The 21,850-nt window shown below is 37.5% G+C and overlaps 1 protein-coding gene across 8 annotated transcripts in view; it reads right to left on the bottom strand.

Moving 5' to 3' along the window:
- The window catches only part of Pld1 (phospholipase D1), a 208,105-nt gene that overhangs the window by 102,944 nt on the left and 83,311 nt on the right, over window positions 1–21,850 (bottom strand). For all 8 annotated transcript variants that reach the window (XM_015494265.2, XM_048814297.1, XM_048814295.1 and 5 more), the window contains 8 exons: window positions 17,234–17,422; window positions 16,878–17,005; window positions 14,732–14,877; window positions 14,423–14,531; window positions 12,920–12,985; window positions 6,673–6,731; window positions 5,492–5,584; window positions 756–908 (listed from right to left, as the gene is read on the bottom strand). In XM_015494265.2, coding sequence (XP_015349751.1) covers window positions 756–908; window positions 5,492–5,584; window positions 6,673–6,731; window positions 12,920–12,985; window positions 14,423–14,531; window positions 14,732–14,877; window positions 16,878–17,005; window positions 17,234–17,393 — 914 coding nt within the window. In that variant the 5' untranslated portion in view covers window positions 17,394–17,422. The remainder of the gene's footprint in view (window positions 1–755; window positions 909–5,491; window positions 5,585–6,672; window positions 6,732–12,919; window positions 12,986–14,422; window positions 14,532–14,731; window positions 14,878–16,877; window positions 17,006–17,233; window positions 17,423–21,850) is intronic.

The raw sequence follows: 21,850 nt of genomic DNA, 5'->3' as shown, positions 1-21,850 counted from the left end.
CGTATATCTGCGTGTCAATCACACATACAGGGTATAATTACGATCTTCCAGAAAGAAACACACATATCTGCACACATGTACTCACTAATAACAATCTATAATAAGTACATAACAGAAGTATTTTTTTCAAGTTATCTTTTCTTAAAAACTGTAAACAGAATTTCTATGAATGAAATCCCTTTTTACATGTTTTACTAACTATAGTGATTCATACAGTAAAACTTTTTTTTTAAGTGTAAGCTATCACTCTTATTTGGTAATTGGTGAATTAGCTTAGAAGTAAATTTTGTTAAAATAGGCATATATCTACCCCTAGCATCACTTATTCTGACTCTTACATGAATGATAAGGGGAGGGGAGGGAAGAGTAGAAATACTCAGATTAGATGAAGGGAAGGAAGGGGGGATGGGAATAGGAAAGACAGTAGAATGAATCGGATGTTACTATCCTATGTGCATATGTGATTACACACCATTGTGATTCTACATTATATATATAACCAGAAGAATGAGAAAATATACTCCATTTATGTATAATATGTCAAAATACATTCTACTATCATGTATAACTAATTAGAACAAATAAAAAATTTAATAAAGTTCATATGAAGAAAAAAATCATTTCATTTACTTCACATTGAGGATGAGTTCTAAATAACACATTTTATAAAATTTTTGTTTTTTACATTTTTTTGAGAGAAAAATTTGGCTTCTGAGAGTTTTTAAAAATTTTTTTAAAATTTTTGAACTTTCTACCTTGAAAGATTATCAATTCGAAGTCCATATTTTGTTTCTGTCTCTTTCTTCCCCACCTTGATTCTGAATTCTTTATCTACCAGCAGGACAAAGGCAATAGCTCCACTGTCTGGCTTCATATACAGCAGGAAGGAGTCTTTCACTATTAACCACCTGTATGAAGGGAACAAGAACTTCAAAATTGTGTCGAATGACTGAAACAAAAAGCATAAATTATTATGACGAGTCTTAAGTATAAGATACTCTAAAAACTGTAGATAAAAATGTAGTTTTTTAGGTACTCTAAAAACTGTAGATGAGACTCTACTGATGCATAAAGTAAAACTTTTTTTTAAGTGTAAGCTATCACTCTTATTTGTTAATTGGTGAATTAGCTTTGTAGTAAATTTTATTAAATTTACTACTCCATGGGACAGGGGCATTTCTCAAAAGTATTTCCATTCAATTCAATATATATTGAACAGCTTCACAATGGAAAAGTAAGGTGTAAGCTGAGAATAAGGGTAGATGGGGAAACAGCACCAAGATAAATCAAGACATGGACGAGTGTTCTCCGAGGACCTTACTAGGCTCGTGGGGGCTACAAACTGTGATCATTCTAAGCCAAGTAGGACAGGGACTAGAAGGGAGAAGCAAAAGGGATGAGTTCAAAGAGGAGGAGTCTTCTGCCTGGCTGTGAAGAGCTGGTGTCTGCGTGAGGCCTGGAAGGGTCCCAACAGTAACATCCCAAAGAGGGTCCAGGTGCACCCCCGCCCCCATGCAGAGGGAAGAGGCAGCCACGTGTAAGGAAAGAGTGGGGAAAGCAGGCAAAGGCCACATCGAGGGAGGTCGGCTCATATAGCAGAGAGGTGGCACACGAAAGTGGATCTGAGCTTCCTGGTTTTTCCTGTTGAATGAATAAACTGAAAAAATACAGGAGTCTCACCCAAACTTTGAGTGTTTCTCACTGAGGGAACCTAACATAAGACAACCAAACAATTTAAGGGTCATATTCTCCAGAACGATTTTCAGCAAGTGCAGCCCTTATACATTTTAGAAGAAATGTAAACGCCAAGGCCCTGATATCGAAGGTGACTCAGGGATTATGAAAGGACTGAGATCAGACGCGTAGCTGCCTGCTGATAAAATCTGGTTAAGGCTAAGTGAGTAGAGAGAGCGTGCATATTTGTGAAAGCTCCTCCTTGTGTTTGGCTTGTGATGCAAGCTAGAGTGCAGACACGTGACACAGGCCCAGCTGTCTGGCACTGGCATGCTATGTGGCTGACCAGGAAGGAGTCACAGGCTTTGGAAACCACAGCTGATGATCTGAGAACATCAAATGTCCCAGACTTGTGTCTTTGCCTGCCTGAAAGTCAAGGGTATCTAATTGACATCCGAGCCAACTCCAGCCAGAACTCCACACCAGGGACAGCAGTGTGGCATGACAGTGGGGTGGTCCACATCCAGATGCCACAAGCTCCAGCCATTAACAGTCAAAAACAAATCTGAGAAAGTCTCTCAAGGGTACAAGCTTGTGGCATAACCACCCTTCAAGGGCTACAAAACACACCTGCAGGGACAGGTCACCAGGTGCCACTGTGTGGGTGTGCCCTGCTTAGAGGTGCAGGTGCAGGCTGTGTCTTCCTGCAGGAATGGGGCAGTTTTCTCTAATTCACAGAGACCCTGCACAGACACAGCCCTGTTTAACAACAGAAATGAGATGGCTGTGTTTTGCTAGGGCCCTGCTCAACTCCAGTGGGTGAGTGGCATCCTGTATAAGCAGTGCCTCCCCTGCTCCTCCAAGTTGAGGTAGCCTGGAGATATGGAACTGTGGAGCACTGACAGCTGGATTTTGAAAACTGAATGCCAGTGGTTTCTGTTTTGACAATGATGAGTTATTCTCAACGGTCATCAGATGGGGTAAATTGCCTTTATTTAAAGTTCTTAATTATGTTCTTCATTGAAACTCCTCTGATTTCTCTTCCTTCCTTCCTTCCTTCCTTTCTTCCTTTTTCCTTTCTTTCTTGTCAATAGATTTTTTTTCTTTAATAGAAGAATGTGCATCAAGAAGTCTTCAGGCAAGGCAACCATCCTAACTAAATAGTGGTTGCGTGAACATTTCCCAGAGAATGAATAAGACCATTTAAATATTGTCACTGTCTAAAATATTAATTCTTGGTATAGTTTACAGTCTACCAGTGTAAATGTTAAATTCATTTTTTAACATCTATACATCTCTTGAGACATAATTTGAGATGAGAAATTTAATATGGAATCTACTATAAGGTACAGAGAATTTGCTCAATAAATGAGCTCTATGATAAGATGTTTCATACTGTGGAGGAAAAAAATGCTTTCTCTGTTGCTCTTGTTTTTTTTTTTTTTTCTTGTCCCTGAGATATGGTCATTTTGAGATCTGATTGAAAGTTTAACTGCCTTGTTTGCTTTATTTTGGTTTGTTGCTATAGAATAATTAAGAAAGTGATCCAGCCAGGCACTGTGGTACACACCTGTAATCCCAATGGCTTGGGAGGCTGAGGCAGGAGGATCATGAGTTCAAAGCCAGCCTCAGCAATTTAGGAGTCTCTAAGCAACTCAGTGAGACCCTGTCTCTACATAAAATATATGTTTAAAAAAAGGGGGGGGGGGGCTTGGGATGTGGCTCAGTGGTTAAGAACCTCTGAGTTGAATATCTAGTACAAAAAAAAAGTGATCCCAAATGCTTTCTGTGGATACATAAGAAAATAATTAAAAAGTTAAAAATGAATGTCACCTTTAAAAGTAACTCCCCTGCTTTAGACACCAATAAAATAGACTTCTACTGTGAGAAACTTTTCAAACTAATTTTGTCAGCTACTCTTTATCATCCATATATGATGTCTGATATTTTAAATCCCTCGAATATGGCTCAGGAAATATTAATATGGAACCAAGGCTTTAATCTTCACAGAAAGATTTACACAATTTAAAATGATGACACATTTCATTCCAGAGAGGATCATATCTTTTTTAGATTGTCCTGGTTGAAACATGATTTAATCTAAAGTTAAAAAAAGGAGGGTAGGGCACCCACATTTCTTATATATAACAAAATCTCTCCCTATCTGGTGGCTGCTGCTTCTCATAAAGGTCATAACTCAAATTCAACTCCTCGGGAGCCTTTCCTTGACTCCAGCAGCTAAAGCCACCCATTCTAATCCCCAAAACCCTCACTATCCCATTATCTCTATGGCCAACTAAATTTAAATCACTTACTTGGCTCATTGACGTCATCACTGCCTACTTTTCCCTCACACAGAGCCCCATGAGGGCGGCACCTTGGTTCCACAGTAGCTAGAACACAACCTGGTATACACGAGGCCCTCCATAAGTGACTGCATGAAGCTGACCAAGGCCTTCCATTCCCTAAGTAGTTGCCTTAGTTGGTTAGCCTGAGAAGTGAGCTCTAAGGATATGTGTAGAGTAGCTTATGAGGGAGGTGGCACCAGGAAGCACCAATAGGGTAGGACAGACAGACCAGCCAGGAAGGGAGCCTGCAAGGTGTGTTGTCATACAATTTATCATGGGCAATCGGGCTCTGAGCCTGCCCGGCAGCTCTGGAAGACAGCATAGGGCAGCAGACAATCATCTCAACTCTGGGTGGAGAACTGATAGGAGTCAGGAGCAATCGAGGGAGCTGCTTGCACTTACAGTTCACTCTGCACACAGGCAGGAGGGTTCTGGAGCCCAGAGTTTGGGGGCAAAGAATCATCAGTGCTTAACGCCCAAGCCCGCATGCAACACTATGGTAACCATATAGCCGCTGACCATATAGCACCTGGATTACCAAAGCACAGCACTGCCAGTAAGTGGTCACAAGGAATCTGCATGGGACCACAGTGGGCTGGGAAAGCTTATCCAGGAGAGTTTATTTGAAAGCAAATTCTTTTGCCAGTGTATTATTTCCCTCTTTATTTTAGTAAAAATGTTTTTTATAACAAAAAAGTTTCTATTTTATTCAGTGTAATCTTTCCTTGTAATCCTTATAATTTTTTCCATCCTTTCAAAGCTCAGAAAGTAAAAGCCCAACTTAATGATATTTTCTGTTGGTGTTGTTTTAAATAAATATGGTTGGAGTAGGTCCCCATGTTACTTATAGATATTTTGAATATGCACATAGACATACGGTAACTCTACATTTAACAACGTGAAGAACTTTGCAAAGTACTGCACTGTTTCACATTTCCATCAGCCATGTTTAAGGGTCCCAATTTCTCTACATCTTCATCGTCATTTGTTATGATCCATCTTTTTTTCATTAGAGCATTGTATTTTATTGTGGATTGGATATACATTTCTCTAATTACTAGAGATGGCCGAGCTTCTTTTCAGATACTTATTTTGACCATTTATACCTCTTCTTTGGCGGACCAGTTTTGGAGTCTTATATTAATTGGATTTCCTTGCCTTTTAATTAAATGTTTTGGGGTGCTGGCAATTGAACCCAGGGCGTCAGGCATGCCAGGTACATGATGCTCTACCACTGAGCTACACTCCCAGCCCCTCCACTGGGATTTTAGGCATAAAATTTATATACTCTGCCTATTAGTCTAATTTTGAATAGGATTTTTGAAATGGATGCTGGAATTTGAATTTTAAAATATAATAAAATTTGTTCTGCCATGACTTTAAAAGGATTTATATAAAGGAGTATATAAATACTCCCCAAACACCCAGTTTTTTAAAATAAACATACACACAAAACTCATCAGTCCTACCTTTTTGACCATCGGTAGCAGGCTCTTCCCTGACCACAGCAATTCAAACCCGGTATTCTGTGTCCCCCAGATCGCTTCATGATCATACCTTCCCTGAAAGAGACATCAAATTAATCCACCATCTTCAAACCTGGCTTGTTCAGCTTCCCAACTTGGGACTAAATAAATGGTCTCATTCCTCACATGATTTTCTTCCCCACTCTTTCCTCCTTCACCCTCAGCGTGCTAAGTGTCACACTGATAAGGCTGGGTACTCCAGCAGCTAGTCTTGAAAGCACCCCAGTCACATACACCTCTTTTGCATGTGGGGCTGTGCAGCTCTGTTGTGCACAGTGCAGAAGATTAGGCTTGCTGGCTCCTGGCTCTCAATGCTACATGTTCCCTCCAGTCACTATGACAACCTAAAAAAGACTCCAAGCATTTCTTCTTGGTCCCACTGCTGAGACATGGCATGGGGAAGGGTGTTCACCCAGATTCCAGCACACTTCTGTGTCCCTCCACTCACAGTTCTAACAACGGAGCCACGCCAAAGGAAGTAGAACAAAGCCACTAGTTTTGGAAGTTGGTCTTATCTTGATTTTGAAAGATGTGACAAGAGGGGCTGGGGAGGTAGCTCAGAGGTAGAGTGCTTGCCTAGCATGCTCAAGGCCCTGGCTTTGATTCTCAATACCCCCCCAAAAAAAGTGACAAGAGGAGCAATAACAATGTCTAAAAAACAAAAACAATTTTGAAACAATGACCGACAGGGCTCCTAACCAGAATTAAAACTTAAGCACTTTATATGACCAAGAGCTAATATTGTGAAGGAGAATAATGATTTTTCAATAGCCATCAACATGAGTGACTGTCAACTTTTGTAAGTGATTGGAAAAGGACCTTTTTTGTCTGTTTGAGTGCCTTCTCCCACAGACCACCCTTGCTGTGGGTACTGAACACTCCCAATGCTGGGTTAGGAGGAAGCAGAGCTGTCACCATATTAGGAAGATGGTAGAGCCATTGCTACCATCATCTACTGAAGGAGATGCTCTGCTTCATACAGCAGGTCCCCTCAGTTGGTCTTAGTCTACTGGGGAAACAAGCTGGCGGTAAACCCAGGGGCACTCCATCACTGCTGCCACAATGAATATCACTGCACATCAGCTTTTCACACTTCTCTCTAAGCATCCAATGCTGGAACTCACAGGCCCTTTGGTCCCAAATCGCGGATGAAAGACAGCTGGCTTATGTCAAGGAATTCTGTCTGGAAAGAAGTGAAAAAAAAATACACTTTAGAAAGTTAAAGAATGGGGGACGGAGAAAGAAGGAGGGATGGCAAGGGAGAAAGGAAGGAAGGAAGGAAGGAAATTCATTTCTGTTTACAAAAACACATTATTGGGTACCGCTATGGGCAAATGCTGTTTGGTACACTCTAAAGACTAGAGAGATGGATAATGATGGTATTACCCTGAGAAAGCACTGATTAGAAGCACATAGCTAAAACACAACCATGAAAGACGATGTGGAGACCAAATGCTCAAGAAGGCCAAGGAAAGGGACTTCACTTCCAATATTGCTCTGTGTTCATTTTTGTTGTTGGAGGAGAAGGTTCTGTGGCATAGGGTTCACCCAATAATAAAAGAACATGTGAAGGCAGTGAGGTGGGGCCAGATGCAGGAACAGGAGGAAGTGAGGGATGAAGGGGAAGAGAACAGAAGGAGCAGGAAGGCAACAGGATGCACAGCTGTCCTCAGTGAACGAGGTGAAGAAGAGTAAGAGGAAATCATGGCATGTTGCAGATAAGTTAGGGAACATCAGGTCTAACAGGAAGAATTATTTTTGATGAGTCAAAAGGGAAGAGAATTTGAGGACCATCTTTATTGTAGAAATTAATAGATTAAAACCTATAAATATCGTAATAACAACAGCCACACCTAACATGTACTGAAGACTTATTATGTGTTGGCATTGTGTTTGGCAGTTTTCACACGTTACCTCAAACCCCTCTGAAGGTAGTTACTATTTTCCCATTGCACAGAAGAGGAAAATGAGCAGGAGTAAGCTAAGGTTTTTTGCAAAGAATCAGACAGTAAATATTTTGGGCTTTGAGGGCCATAAAGTCTCTGTTGCAACTGCTCAACTCTGCCATGGTAGTAGGAAAGCAGGTATAAGTCACACATAAATAAACGTGTGTGGCTGTGTTGAATAAAACTTTTTTATGTAATTATAAAATATAACTTCACATGTCACAAAGTTTTATTCTTTAAATTTTTTCAACCACTTAAAACACAAAATTCTATTATTAGCTCACAGAACATAGAAAAACAGGCAGTGGGCTCTATTTGGCCCATGGGTTCTAGTTAGCCAACCCCTGGTTTAGGTAAATTGTCTAACATCCATAATTAACAAAGGATAGAATTGGTACCAAGTGAGACCAAATTCATCATCCTCAAAACTAAACTGCAAAAGCAAAATGTCATTCAACCTTTATCTTGCTCAAATTAAGTACTTTGCATATTCTAGCTGGGTGAGAGCTACATGCAAACATAGACACAGAGAGTGAAAACCAAATTGATAGTATGTCATGCTTAACATGTGCAGGGGTTTTACAGTAATCCTTGAAACAACCAAAGTTAGAAATAGTGATATTCCCAATTTGCAGATTTGTTCTTTTTAAGCAGCCAACAGTAAGTCTAGATCTGCCAGTGGTCCTTAAACCATGCCAATAACAGCTTCCACAGAAAAAAATATTCCCCCAGCATCAATCAGGAAGTACAGAGAAGGGAGATTAGACATGGAACAAAGTTCTGTGGGAAGAACCAGGCAGGTTTCACATGAAAGCAGTTATAAAGTTACAGAATAGGGGGAGGGGAGAGCACACCTGTCTAATGTGATATCACAGAGGAAGTGGCACTTGATCTAGGTTTGTAACTGGGATTTACCAAATGAAATACATAGTTTATATCTGTTTGGAAATGCTTAATATTAATATTATAAGAAAAAATTACAAATATTTTAGAATGGTAAATTCTTGTGATATTCAATTAAATGTTTGTATTTCTTTCTTTTCTTGGGTTATTTGAAGAAAGCACATTTTTAAAATTAAAAAGGATTTACCTATCAGATTTAGTTATTGATTTTTTTTCACAGTATACAGATATTAGATGACAATTGAAAAATATGTTCAGAGTTTAATGAAAATTCAATAAATCTATGCATAAGTTGTAAAGACAAATTAAAAGCATTTAAATAACTTTTAAAAATCACAAAGTTAAACATATCTTCACATAATACTTTTTAAATAAGAATTTTAAAAGCCAAAGTCTTTAAATTTCATTTCTTATATAAAACCCAGTGATTCAGCACCATACATTTTTTATCTGATTTGTGAAAATACTTTCTAATTGGAAAATGTAGTAACCTATGTGGTTATTAGAAATGACATTCAGACTGTCAACCATAGAATACAAAATATTTTAAGACCCTAAGACATAACTTCTCATTTTATCTCTAGGATGATGCCAATCCTATTTTATATTTGAAGAAACTACTATAGATGTGTAAACTAACTTATGCACTTAGAACTGAATGGAAGAATAAGAACTAAAGAAAAAATCAAGGAAACCACTTGTCTAATTTCTAGATATTCTTATTTACATAGCTCTTATCATTTAATAATTGACAACAGAAATAATCTCTGAAAATAATTCATAACTTTAGAACATAACAAAATTGCTAAATGTGAGGAATTTCATCTAAACAAAAATATGCATTATAATGTAGAAAATTTTAATTGTACATTACTACGAAATTTAATTTATCTTAATGGCTTATTAAAGTTTGACTAAAGGGAGATTTCAAAGAGAAATCAGCACTATTATAGAGAAAAGAAAAAACTATTGGCAATAACGGTCAAATAAAGATTTTTCAAATTGAAAGTAAATGTGTTATCACCAATTTCTAGGGAAACCAAATGAACAAAATGTGCAATTTTACAACGATTATGTTGTGCAAACCCCTCAGGGCATCTTTAGTGATAAGAATTCCATTCTCCATTTGGGCATATGATTCTCAGGTATAAGAATTTAAAGATCATTTGAACCTAACAATATTCCATGGGATTTACTGTGCAAAGTACCAATTGGTATCTTTTTGTTTTTGTTTTGGAGAAGGAGTTGTGAAAAATTCAATTAAATAATGTTCTTGGCAATAGGTTGAAAATTCCAATGTGACTTACCAATTGGATACTTGAAAGGTTAGAGAAACGTGCTGCAGGAATTTTCGTGCCAAGAGGCAAGCAACCAAACCTAAGGGTAATACAGGCCCTAGAAATAACCTGGCAATCACCCTGTCCTTTCCATCTATCTTTGAAGGATAAGGGGATGATGACTTTCAGAGGCCCCTTCCATTCCTCAGGTAGCCAAAAATTTAAGTGTGTGGCCAAATGGGAAATTCTCAGACACAGGAAGATGAGAGGGCTGGGAAAGGCAATCCTCTGGTTATGGAGAAGGGGAAGCCCAGGTACTCCAGGGATGGCTGTTTTCCAAATAAAACAGTTAACAGAGGTACAGGGTACTAAGGAGACATCTCATCAACGTAGGAATGCTAAGGCTGGACTAAGGTCTGCATCCTTCTGAGATTCCATCAGGAGAAAGAAAGCACCTCCCTTAATCTGCAAATGCAGGCATTTGATTCAGTACAGTTCTTCTCTGTTGAAATGGATAACCTGTGTGCATCTTATTCCCTACCTATTCTTCCATTCAAGTTAAAGTTATTCATCCTATGAAGGAGGGAGGTGAACTCAATACTATTGATCTGTGGGAGGTTCCAAGCAAGATTTCAAACTAATCACCATGTTGGAGATAAGGCATCTGAGTTACAGAAGTGAAATGATTTACTTCAAGTTAGGATTAAGATAAGATCCTATCAGTTTAGGGACTTCTCTAGAAAACAGTGCATTTTGTTCCACACATAGATTTTAATCTTAGGTAAGAAAAATAAATAAATTTATTGTTCCTTATTCCTCTTCCTTTCAATTCCCTGGAAGATAAGCATTTTCCAGTAACTATTTAAAGTGCCCAGTTAGTGGGCACTGACTCAGTTTCAGAACACAAGAGGAATTCTTACATGAGTTCTTGTTATTGTACAACTCAGGTACGTAGTGCTACTTCTTTCACAAATTTATGTCAAGTAAGAAAGTAAAATACAGGTGTGCCCACTTTACATTCAGGAAACTGACTGAATTACCAATAATCTCTGATGGAACTGTGATGCAGAATCAGCTAGAACACTAGGATGTCCTGTTTGTCCCAACTATAAGGAGGGAAAAAGGAAATAAAAACAAAGAAAGTCTTCATAATCCTGGAAGAGTTAGTTGTCTGAGTGCCTACCCAATCAATGACTTAATAAAAGGAAAAAGAAAAAAAAATCTCCATGTCTAATTTCAAAATCCATTTGAGAAAACTGAACAGTCACTGCTTTGAAGCCTAAACACAGTTCTTTCTGGTAAATCCTATTACACAAATCCCACAATAATCTTTCTCCACTTTGTAAAGTAGTTCAACTTTACCAAGACATTTTAAAGTTGGCCATAGCATTTTAGTCTAGCTCTCAAACTCTCCAGATAAGAATCACCCAAATTATTTGTCAAAAGCATAGATTCCAAATATAGATCTGGACCATTCTAGAGTTAATGAGGATGTATCCTATCTAGTTCCTTGATTTTGATCCATGATGCTATTAGTTTAAGGACCTGAATTAACTTTAAATAGGCTCATTTTGTATAATAAGTATAAACTTATTATATGTGCATATATAAAATGACTTGTAGTATGCTTTTTGCAGATGAGCTTTTTAAAATTTCTCATAATTACCAAGGGAAACACACAGATACCAATCTAATTTTATGAATGTGGTGTAGAGACCTGGGAATCTAGTCTTTAGACCAGATTAAATTTAATATGAAAGGGAAATAAGGTTAGAGAATTAATGTATATCAAATTGTATCTAATGCTTGAATCATTTTGGAGAATTCAGCTGTTGGAGGGAATAATCTTAGTAAGATGAGATACCCTCACTTCTGATGGGGATAATATATTTAGCAAGTTACTAACTAGATTTTCTTCTCCAAAGGAAATATTTATAAGGTACCCTGGGATTTCTAAACACAATATAGACTAACTTTGAAAAAATTTTTATGAATGAAAAAGTAATTTAAATGAACACTGCATTAAAGAAAACAGCACATCTGATTTCACAGACTGCAACAGAGGGCAATGTTTTCAGTAGCAGAGTACCCTTACCTGTGATGTTATTTCAACCTTATATGATTCTAAATCCTAGAAAGAACCTGACCCCTTCTATCACCCTGCTCTGGAGATCCTCTGATGGAACCCAAAACTGCTGACTTTCTTGAGAAAATGCTTCTCCAGGAAGACATAGAAGTTCCCTCAAGTCCATCAAATATCCCTGCGTGAGCTGCTGCAGGAGATGAGCAGCAGGCTGGCTCTGGGCCAGCTATGTGTAAGGGAAGCAGGTGTGCTTGCGCATCTTTGGACCAGCTTCCCAGGAATATGCAGGCAGGAGCAAAAGGGCACCTCCCACCCCTGAGAAACTCAGCAGAGCCAAGCGCTCTCTACTCCTCTCCTAAATATACCCTCTTTCATTTACGGATTTATGCGATGGTATTCACTAAACTAGAGGCCAAGTCACAAGTGCACTACTCTTTATGTTCTGCACCATGCATTGACCCTACAGCAATACAGTCTACACCCAGACATTCTCAGTTATCCAGACCTCTGGATAACTGAAAACTAATCTTTTAAAATTGCTCTATCCTCAAGGCCCCCTAAGATGGCAGAGCTGGTTGTATGCCGGCACTGTAAACCTGCTTCTTCCTGCTTGCCAGCTGCCTGACTCCCAAGATCAATCTCTGGGGTGCCTCCGATCCCCACCACCCTCTTCTCTTTTCTTGAGAGCTCTTCCTTAAGAAGAGCCTGGCTTTCTCAAGCTTCTCACTTTCACTTGAAAAGACAGGCCAATCAGATGGCCATCCAAATATGCTCCAGAAAGTCTTGGGTATTCAACTCTGCTTAGCTGTTTTCATCACTTACTGCTTAAAGTTTTTTCTCTGGAACTCAAAAGGACTTTTGGCAGAAGAAGCCTGAGGGGAGAACAGGGTTGATTTCTAGATAATCCAGTCTGCAGTAGCACTCAGGCTCACTTAAGTCTGTTGTTAGAGACATATTAAGTTCTATTCAATATTTTAAATATAGCTTCATTATCACCATAAACTGACTCCTGGCTGTATTTTGTATTCATTAATTTGCTTTAATTCAAGGAAAAATGTAAATATGGATGCAAGCACTATGTTAAAAAAGTCACCCAAAATTCAGCTCACAATTTACTCTTTTAGAAATTACTTCAAAATTTAAATCACTGAAGAGTACTTACTGTGGCATGATAATTTCTATACATGGGCATTTTTAGTATCTTTGTCAGGTAATCTTCTAGTTGTTTCTGTAATGCAAATATTTTAGATAATAATTAATATAGCCATAGAAAAATTTAAATAGTGATAATGACAAAATCATCATTTCATCTTAACCTCTGTAAGTTATTTAAATATTTGCTAATATTATCACTGGGCAAGGAACCCTGAATAGCATTAAGGTATTATTTCTATCGTTTTTCTTCAATTATTATTTAAATCTCTTCTTGCTATTTAATATTCCACATGCATAGGTCTTTTATAAATTGCTAACAAGACCTGAGCTGTATATGTTTTTAATAGCTATTAGAACAGGATTTGTTCATGGTAGGTAATTTCAAGTCATTTGTTGATTTTACCAAAACACCTGTGTATTTTCAATTCCAGCATTTAATTTACCGGTAGATTCATCATAATTTTTAAATATTTTTCAAGTAAAAAGGAAGGAAAATGTTAAAAGAAAGACTTTCTAACATTGATTTTTCAAATATGTTAAAATGTGTGTGTACGGGGAAAGCGGAGGTTTATAGACTTGGCGAATTGGAGTAACATATATCAAGTATATTGACCTTGACACATAAGCCAGCACCTTTTTGCTGAATCACTGAGGGTTAATAGGTATAATTACTTTTAGTTGGGTTCATACATGTGCACACAATAACCAGAAATTGGGTAATTTTATATGTCTAGGTTATCTTGGAAAATATTTAGTCCAGACCCCTAAAAAGATTTTAAACAAGATAACTACAAAAGAAAAAATAAAATATTCCCTCTGAAGCATAAAAATTTTCAGATTATAAAACAGAATGCACAGAAATGAACAAATTACCGATTAACATCCTAATAAAAAATACAAGTCCCCCACCCCTTGCAGTACCAACCTTAGCAGGGTGGCAAACATGTCTCTTGTCTTGAGTTTCCCATTCTAGCATGCAAGTCTGTGCTCAGCCTACTCTCCTAAACGCTAACTGCCCCACCTAGAGCAGAGCAATGCAACTTTCCATATTTAATATTTAAAATAAACTAACATATAGGAGCAAATGTATGGAAATAAATGATTTTAAGAGAGTAGATCTCAAAATCCAACATGATACGCTCAATCTTCAATTCACAACAAGTTTAGGGAGATACTAGGAGGAGGACACCTCTTCACAGCATAGCTACCAACACTCTTCAGTGCTAATACACACTCTGGATGGCTTGGGAGGATGGGGATGCCTAACTGGTTCCAGAGAAGCTCAACCTTGCTAGGGCTAGAGGCCAGCAGGTAAAAGAAACTGCAGCTGGACCCCTTCACCTCTCATTAAGTGCCACCTTTCTACGATGCTGCAAAACTATGTTCAAAACAACAGAAGACCATGTATGTATAATATGTCAAGATACACTCTACTCTCATGTATATCTAAAAAGAACAAATTAAAAAATAAAAAGACCAATAAAATCAACAAAAGGGTGAAAGCACTTACCCTCCTACCAAAGAACTGTTCTTCTCGAATCATGTTTCCAGATGAACGGGGCAAACTCGGCATCTCTCGAGGCTCCTCCCCTCTGACGTTCTGTCTTCTAAACGTGTGTCTAAAACACACACATAATGCAAACATTTATTAGAGAATTCTTTGAACTCTCATATTTCATGAAATGTCTTATTTTTAAAAGAGCTTATTTAACTGAAAGTATCTACCAACAAGGGACTAGATGACATAGAAAACAAATGAAATACACTCCTATCCAATTTGTGTGTTGGGATAACTTCATCTGAATTCTGAGATGGTTACCTTCTGGTAGGAATGGGAATTCGGATAAAGGCTTTATACTTCAGCAGCTCTCTGTGAAATTCTTGAAAGTGCTTGAATTTCCTCTTAACTTGCCATTTAAATTCCCCATGTGTTAATTCAATAGTGTATAGATTGATACTTGGCACCTACAGTGATAAACAAAAATGGTTGGTATTTTAGATAATAAAAACTCCAAAAGCTCTCAATGAAAAATAGCTAATTAATTAGTAACATGGAAGTATACTTAAGTTCAGCCTACATACTTTGCATAAGTACTTTAAGCAAATATTTTTCGAAAACAATTGATCACAGAAATAATATTCTCTTAATGATCCACATGATAAATTACACAGACATACTTTGGATTACACCATACTCCTACAAATCCTTACTCATATACACACACACAGGGAGAATATGCGCACAAAACAGAGAGGGGGGGGGGGAAGGAGTCCAGGCCACAAGTACAAGCAATGAACAGGTAACTGGTAAAGGTGAGAGGAAAGCAGGAGGTGGTGGATGCCAGGAGCACCACCTTAGACAAATTTGTCCTTAAAAAAAAAAGATATAGCATGTCTTCTTCCCTGCTCCTTCTGAAACACACTGCAATGTCTACCTTCACCTATGCCATTCCCCACTGCCCTGAGGCACTGCCAGTGTTCAGGAAGGGTGGGTAGAAGCAGTTGCTATAGTACTAAGTATACAATATATATTTGGATAATATAATACTATGTATTTTTATTATAACCTACTAACACTATGGTACCCATTATGCAGATGAGGAAATTGAGAGATGTTAAGTAACTTGTTTTGAGATAACAAAGCAAGAACAGTAACTAACCCTGCAGTCTGGCTCTAGAGTCTGTACATTTACCTCTTACATGTTATTGTCTCTCAACCTAAAAGCAGGCAATTAACATAAGAGGCAAAGGTCATCATAGAGATGCTCAACAGTTTATCAGGGAGACGTGAACCTAAAGCATAAGAAAAGCCTCAGGTGCTACACCAGGTGGGTGTAAACTGGGGATGAGCACGGGAGCCTGAGTACAGGTTTAGGTTGGCCTGGTGAAGGCATTTTACTCTAGAGCTTTGTCACTGTTTAGTGAAAACATGTGAATGAGGACTACAGGAAAAAAAACAGAGGCAGAGTCTATGGGTAGAATTCCATTGGCATTGCTTTTTGGTAACAGCACTGGCTAATCTTGAATCATGTTTTTTGTTGTTCTGTTTTGTTTTTGTACTGGGGATTAAACCCAGGGGTGCTTAACTACTGAGTCACATCCTCACCTTTTATTTTTTATTTTTGAGACAGGGTCTCACTAAGTTGCTGAGGCTGGCTTTGAACTTGCGATCCTCTTATCTCAGCCTATCAAGTTGCTGGGATTGCAGGTATGTGCCACAGCACCTGGCAGTATTTTTTTTTTTTTAAAGCCAAGTAGAAAAAGCAGTATCTTGCTAAACAAGCATTAGGAAAACTAAACTTTTCCCTGACTTGTACTTGGTATTCTAGTTATGATGGATATGCTTGAAAAGTCTAAAATGAAACAGAAAACTAGGGAAAGAGGAAGGCTCAGAGAGGCATCTTGCAATTTAAATTAATAAATTGCCTTCAATGCCACAAAGACTATTGTCCAGAAAGGGGAGAAAGGAGTATGCAAATAAAGATGAAATAAGAAGGAAGCAAAATCTCAGGATATGAGAATTTGGAAACAGTCCAAACAAAAAGACAAACAAAAACCTAAAGAATAGGGTCATAGCTGGGAGGAAGGAAAATGGAAGTCAACGTAGTAATCCACATGTATTAACAAAAAGGCAAGTTCTTGCGGGGGTTGGAGGGCGGCTCGTGTGGAGCCTCAGAAGAATAGAGGAACTTTGGATAGTGGAAAGGGGAGGGAGGGGGCATGAGGGTAGGAAAGATAGTGGAATAAGATGGACATCATTACCCTAGGTACGTGTGATTCTACTTTATGTACAACCAGAGAAATGAAAAATTGTGCTCCATTTGTGTACTATGAATCAAAATGCACTCTGCTGTCTTGTATAGCAAATTAAAACAAATTAATTAATTAAATAAAAATAAAATGAAATAAAAATTAGCACCAAAAAACTAAAAAAAAAAAAAAGGCAACTTCAAAAGTGCTCTGACCCTTGTCGTAGACGTGAAGCGCTCCACCTCCAGAACTTGTGCTTTTATTGGACAGCCGGAGAGATACGTCTGTATATTAGGCTCCTTAAAGCCTTGAGTGTTATAGATAGCAGAGAAAGGGATATATCCTAAAAAAAAATAAAAAGTAAACAAAGTTATTCCAACAGGTGACAGTAGCATGATTTTGGCCTCCTTTTGAGAATTAATCGCTAAAATAAGCAAGCCTCTTAGGGGATGATTCTCAGCCCTGTGTTCTGATCTCTGCAAGGAAGACAGATCATTCGCTGGTTATTTCAACTGTGCTCTGTCAACCAACCCTGACAGGATCCCTTCTCCCTCAGATCCACAGGCTTTACCTTCCTGAGTCCTGGGATCCATGGGAGACACATCGTATTCCACCTCCTCTCCCTCGAAGTGGAGTTCCCTCGTGTCCAGATTTTCTATCAAATTGCTCATGTCGGCAGCGATTTTCTGCAGTGCAGAGGTATTTACCCTTGGCTCATTTTTCAGGGACATGTTAACTTCAGACGGTCAAAGCAATGGGGCTGAGAAAGGAAAAAGGGTTACATAATTACCTTTTGGTCCAGGAAAACCCTGTCCCACAATTTGAATCCTGGCTTACATGCAGCACCAGGAAGCAAGTCAGGTCCCAGTGTGAACCCCAGTTAATGCCAAATGACCTTTCAATTACCTTCCTGCTTAACATTTAAAGGACTCCTAGCTTGTAAGTTAAAATGGAGAGAAATACCTAATTGCAAACAAAAAAGAAAAAGAAACACCACATTGAATAAGTGCCAACATTTCTCTCATATAATTTTATGAACTTCGATAAATGAAGAGAGATGTAAAGGAAATCAATCTGGGAATGCTTATTTTGAGAAAATAAATTGCTTCTTAGCTATATAATAAATACATGAAAAGAAAAAACAATCTTGTAAGATAAGTACCTTTCAACATTTCCTAAAGAAAATTTAGGGTATTTCACATATCTAAATATGCAGATATAGAAATGTTTTTGTGATAACATAATCTTTGTATATTTTCTCTGTTGGTGATATTCCAATCAGAGTACACTACATCTTTGAGATATGAGGTTTTGGTCATGACTTTGTATGAGGTAAAATGATGTACGTGTCTTGAAAGGAAATTGATTAATATCCCTGCTCCTAAAGATACCTGAAGTGCTAGAATTACACTTCTCTCCTTTTTTTAAAGAAAACTGGTTCTATTTCATCCTGACATTTAATAACACAAGTCACTGCACATCAGTACCCAGGGAAGAAGAGTTCATATAGATTTTATTTTTCATCTAAAATACTGTGATTTAAGCCTTTGGCACTGTCATCAGAATTGGTTGAAAATTTTATAATACTCAATATAGAAATAATCTCTCTGTCACAACCAGGGTCTAAATGGAAGGGCTCTCATACAGGTAATTCTTTTGCACATGTTCATTAATTATTGCAATTCACAAACATTAACTAAGCATCCACCATATGCGAGACTCAAGGAGTGAAAATATAAAGGGGAATAAGGCCACTACCTTACAAGTATCTGATGTGGGTGGGGGAAATAACTGAATAACCCCCAGTTCACCATTGCTCATATCCAAGGTCTTTCAGAGGTTGGAAGGTACCAAGGAGAAGATCGTTAGCAGGGTTCTCTCCTGTAAGAGCTCTCGAGAAGCTGGGTGCCCATGTAGGAATGCAATGGAGAGTCTCAGGCAACCCTTACTATAATTCAACTAGTTTCTAAAACCTACATACTGTTGTGTCTGGTACAAAGAAACCTTGTTTGGAAATTCAAAGATAGGGGTGAATGAGGGCCATTCTGGTTTGGATACACACACATACACATATATTAATTTATATGTATAAATTAATATATCTAACTTCCTAATTAATCATTTCTATTTTTCAATGTTGGCTACAGGGAAACCTGAAGCCAAACTCATAAACTCAAAACTCATTTGCTTTTAGCAAAATATAAGATTATCCTTGCCTATATCTCTTCCATTCAACTTTCTCTCCCACTTCTAATTTATATTACAATAATAGTTAATGGGTACTAATGGCTTAGCATGCGCCCAGCCGGTGGTAATCCTTTATAAGCTATTATCTTAATCATTAATAATAAACCGTCAAAATCTTGCTATTTCTCTTTTGAAGATGACAAGAGTTTGTCATCCTCTCTTTGTAGATGAGGAAACTGAGAACAGAGATTAGATAATTTGACCAATGCTTTGTGGTGAAGCAAGTATTTCAATCCAGGTTTCTATGACCCAAAAGTCAAGGTTCTCAACCATAGTCTTTATCTTGCTATTTTTTGGAAATATGTAAGTGTCTTGGAATAGAGGGAAATGTTCATATAAACAAGCATCCTGGGGCAAATCCCTTTAAGAGATGACTGGCATAATCCCAGCAGCTTGGGAGGCTGAGGCAAGAGGATTGTAAATTCAAAGCCAATCTCAACAACTTAGTGAGATGCCCTTCTCAAAATTAAAAATAAATAAAAATGGCTGAACTCAGCCCTCCTTTTTTATTTATTTTTACTTAATCCCCTGGGTTCACTCCCTAGTACAGAGAGAGGATGAGAGGGGAAGATATGACTAATGAAAAAAACTGAAAATTTCCCCTGCAGCTCAGTCTCCATAGGACAAAGCCACTTCAATTCTTAAGGTCTTGGTTTCCTTATCTGTAAATTAAGGAGATTGAACCATTTCATCTCTAGAGTCCCTTTTATAATAAAACCAAAACTGTACATAACAGGTGCCATAAAATTGTTCATCCTCCCTTAGTTTAATGAACTTAACCCTTGTCCTATCCCAAGAAATTAATCCAAGTAGTTTTGCACTTGAATAAGAAGAGTAGGTGGCAGAACGTTTTCTAACCTGAATACTTTAATTAAGGTCTGGTTAGCCTCCATTTAGGAACTGTTGCCTCTGAACACAATTAAAATATTTATTTATTTCCTTTTCTCTTAATTCAACAAAGAAGCACTTATTAGATGCCAAGCATTAGCTGGATTTTGCTTTATCTAAAATACAAGGTAATTAAAAGTTTAGAGGAAATGAGACAAGGAAAAACAGGTCAGATATTACATCATATCATTGTCACTTGTTAATTTTTATAGACTTTAGAATTTTTTTTATCGATTAAACAGACTTATGCTTGACTTTGCCAACTTTCTCAGCATAGCAGAGAAAAACAAGGTTATTGCAAATGACCTTCTTTTTAGGCAAAGTTCTAACATTAAAAATGCATGTTGATAAATTTATATTATTTTGCATATGTAATTCTTTTGCATTTTTTAATTTTTAATTTTATTGGTGCATTACAGTTTTACATAATTGTGGGACTCATTATGCCATATTTGTATACATATATAATATAATTGGATCTGTCTTATTCCTTGGTAACTTCCCTTTCCCTCGGCTCCTCCCTCCTCCAATCCTCTTGCTATATTCTGCTATATTCTCCTAATCCCCCTTCTATTTTTATTATTGTTATTTTAATTAGTACATTATAATTATACATAATAGCAGTATTCATTGTGGGACTTTTGTACATGGACATCGTGTAATTTGTTAGATTTTGTCCCCAGTACTTCCCCATGCCCCTCCTTTTTCCCTCCCTTTACTCTATTGGTCTCTTTCTATTTTCATGAGATCCTTGACACATATTTTTTAATAAAAGAATTTTAAAATGCGTGTTAGTTTTAAAGTACACATAGAGTAATCTATGCATTACAAGATAATTGAGACAAATAGTATAGAGTCATTGGATCAAGTCAATATAAATATCTTATTTCCAATAGAGGAAAGATGGTGGAATGACTCTAACATAATTTTCCTAGGTATGTGCATGAAAATACCTAAGTGAATCCCACCATCGTGTACATCCACAAGAATGGGTCTAATTAGACTAAGACATATTCCATGCTTTTATAATTTTATCAAAATTAATTCTACTATCATGCATAACTAAAAAGAACCAATTTTAAAAAGAGAGAAAAGAAACATATTAACTTGTAGATGAGTGAAAAAAGAAACAGGATAAAAGCCTTGATAACAGCCTTTTAACGTTTATCTTCAAGTATTTATTATGTGCTAAACATAATTTTTGCACAATTATGTTTTTTAATGCTCATAACAGATTCTACTCTAGAGATTTAGTTAAGTAATTTGTCCAGAGTCACTCAGTTCATACCATGGTCCAGTTTTTAAAGAAGACTGGCTCTAAAATCTTATGAACTTGGCTATGCAGGTTTATAATTATTGATTTTATTTTATGGTTGAATGTCTATAAATTAAAATTAATCTTTTCTGTGAAGTGTATGTTCTGTGACAACAAGAGATGGCTTCTACTTTAATAAAAAATCGTACCTTGGAAAGGATCACACTAACCCCACCATGATTACAATGATGGAAACAACATATCCTGACATCTTTCTGAACTTTTATGATTCATGGTATAAGACCACATAGAACCACAGTGGGTCCAGGGGGTCTGCAGATTTGATCATGTGATCCCAAAGACTGCACCACCTAATAATGGAAAACAAATCGGGTGGTTTGTCCACCACTACCTTCACTTCATCCAACATCTGTGTTGCTGGTATCCTTGAATATCAAGCTATACTGACAGGTACACTCCTATATTGTCAAATCTTCACGGATTAGTCAATGTTTTCTTTCATCTCAAATAATCCATACTGGGGGCTGAGCAGCTGCCAGATTGCCAGCCTATGTTACCCTGCAGTGGGATAAGGACTTCATTGTTTACCCTTAAGATAAAGTAAATCATTTGTTACTGCCTTATAAAATTATACTGCAAGATCTTTATCTCTTTCAGTACCAGGAAGAGATGGTGCCAATGGAGAGATAAGAGCAGCTGTGTTTTACTTCTGTTTGCATCTATATGTGGGAAATAAGTAAGAGTTGGTTTCTGGTACTTCCCCCCCCCCCCCCCCCC

Source organism: Marmota marmota, unplaced genomic scaffold, assembly GCF_001458135.2.
Source record: "Marmota marmota marmota unplaced genomic scaffold, marMar, whole genome shotgun sequence".
Lineage (NCBI taxonomy): Eukaryota > Metazoa > Chordata > Mammalia > Rodentia > Sciuridae > Marmota > Marmota marmota.
Note: the sequence above shows the minus strand (reverse complement) of the source record. Positions and strands in the feature narration are given on the sequence as shown.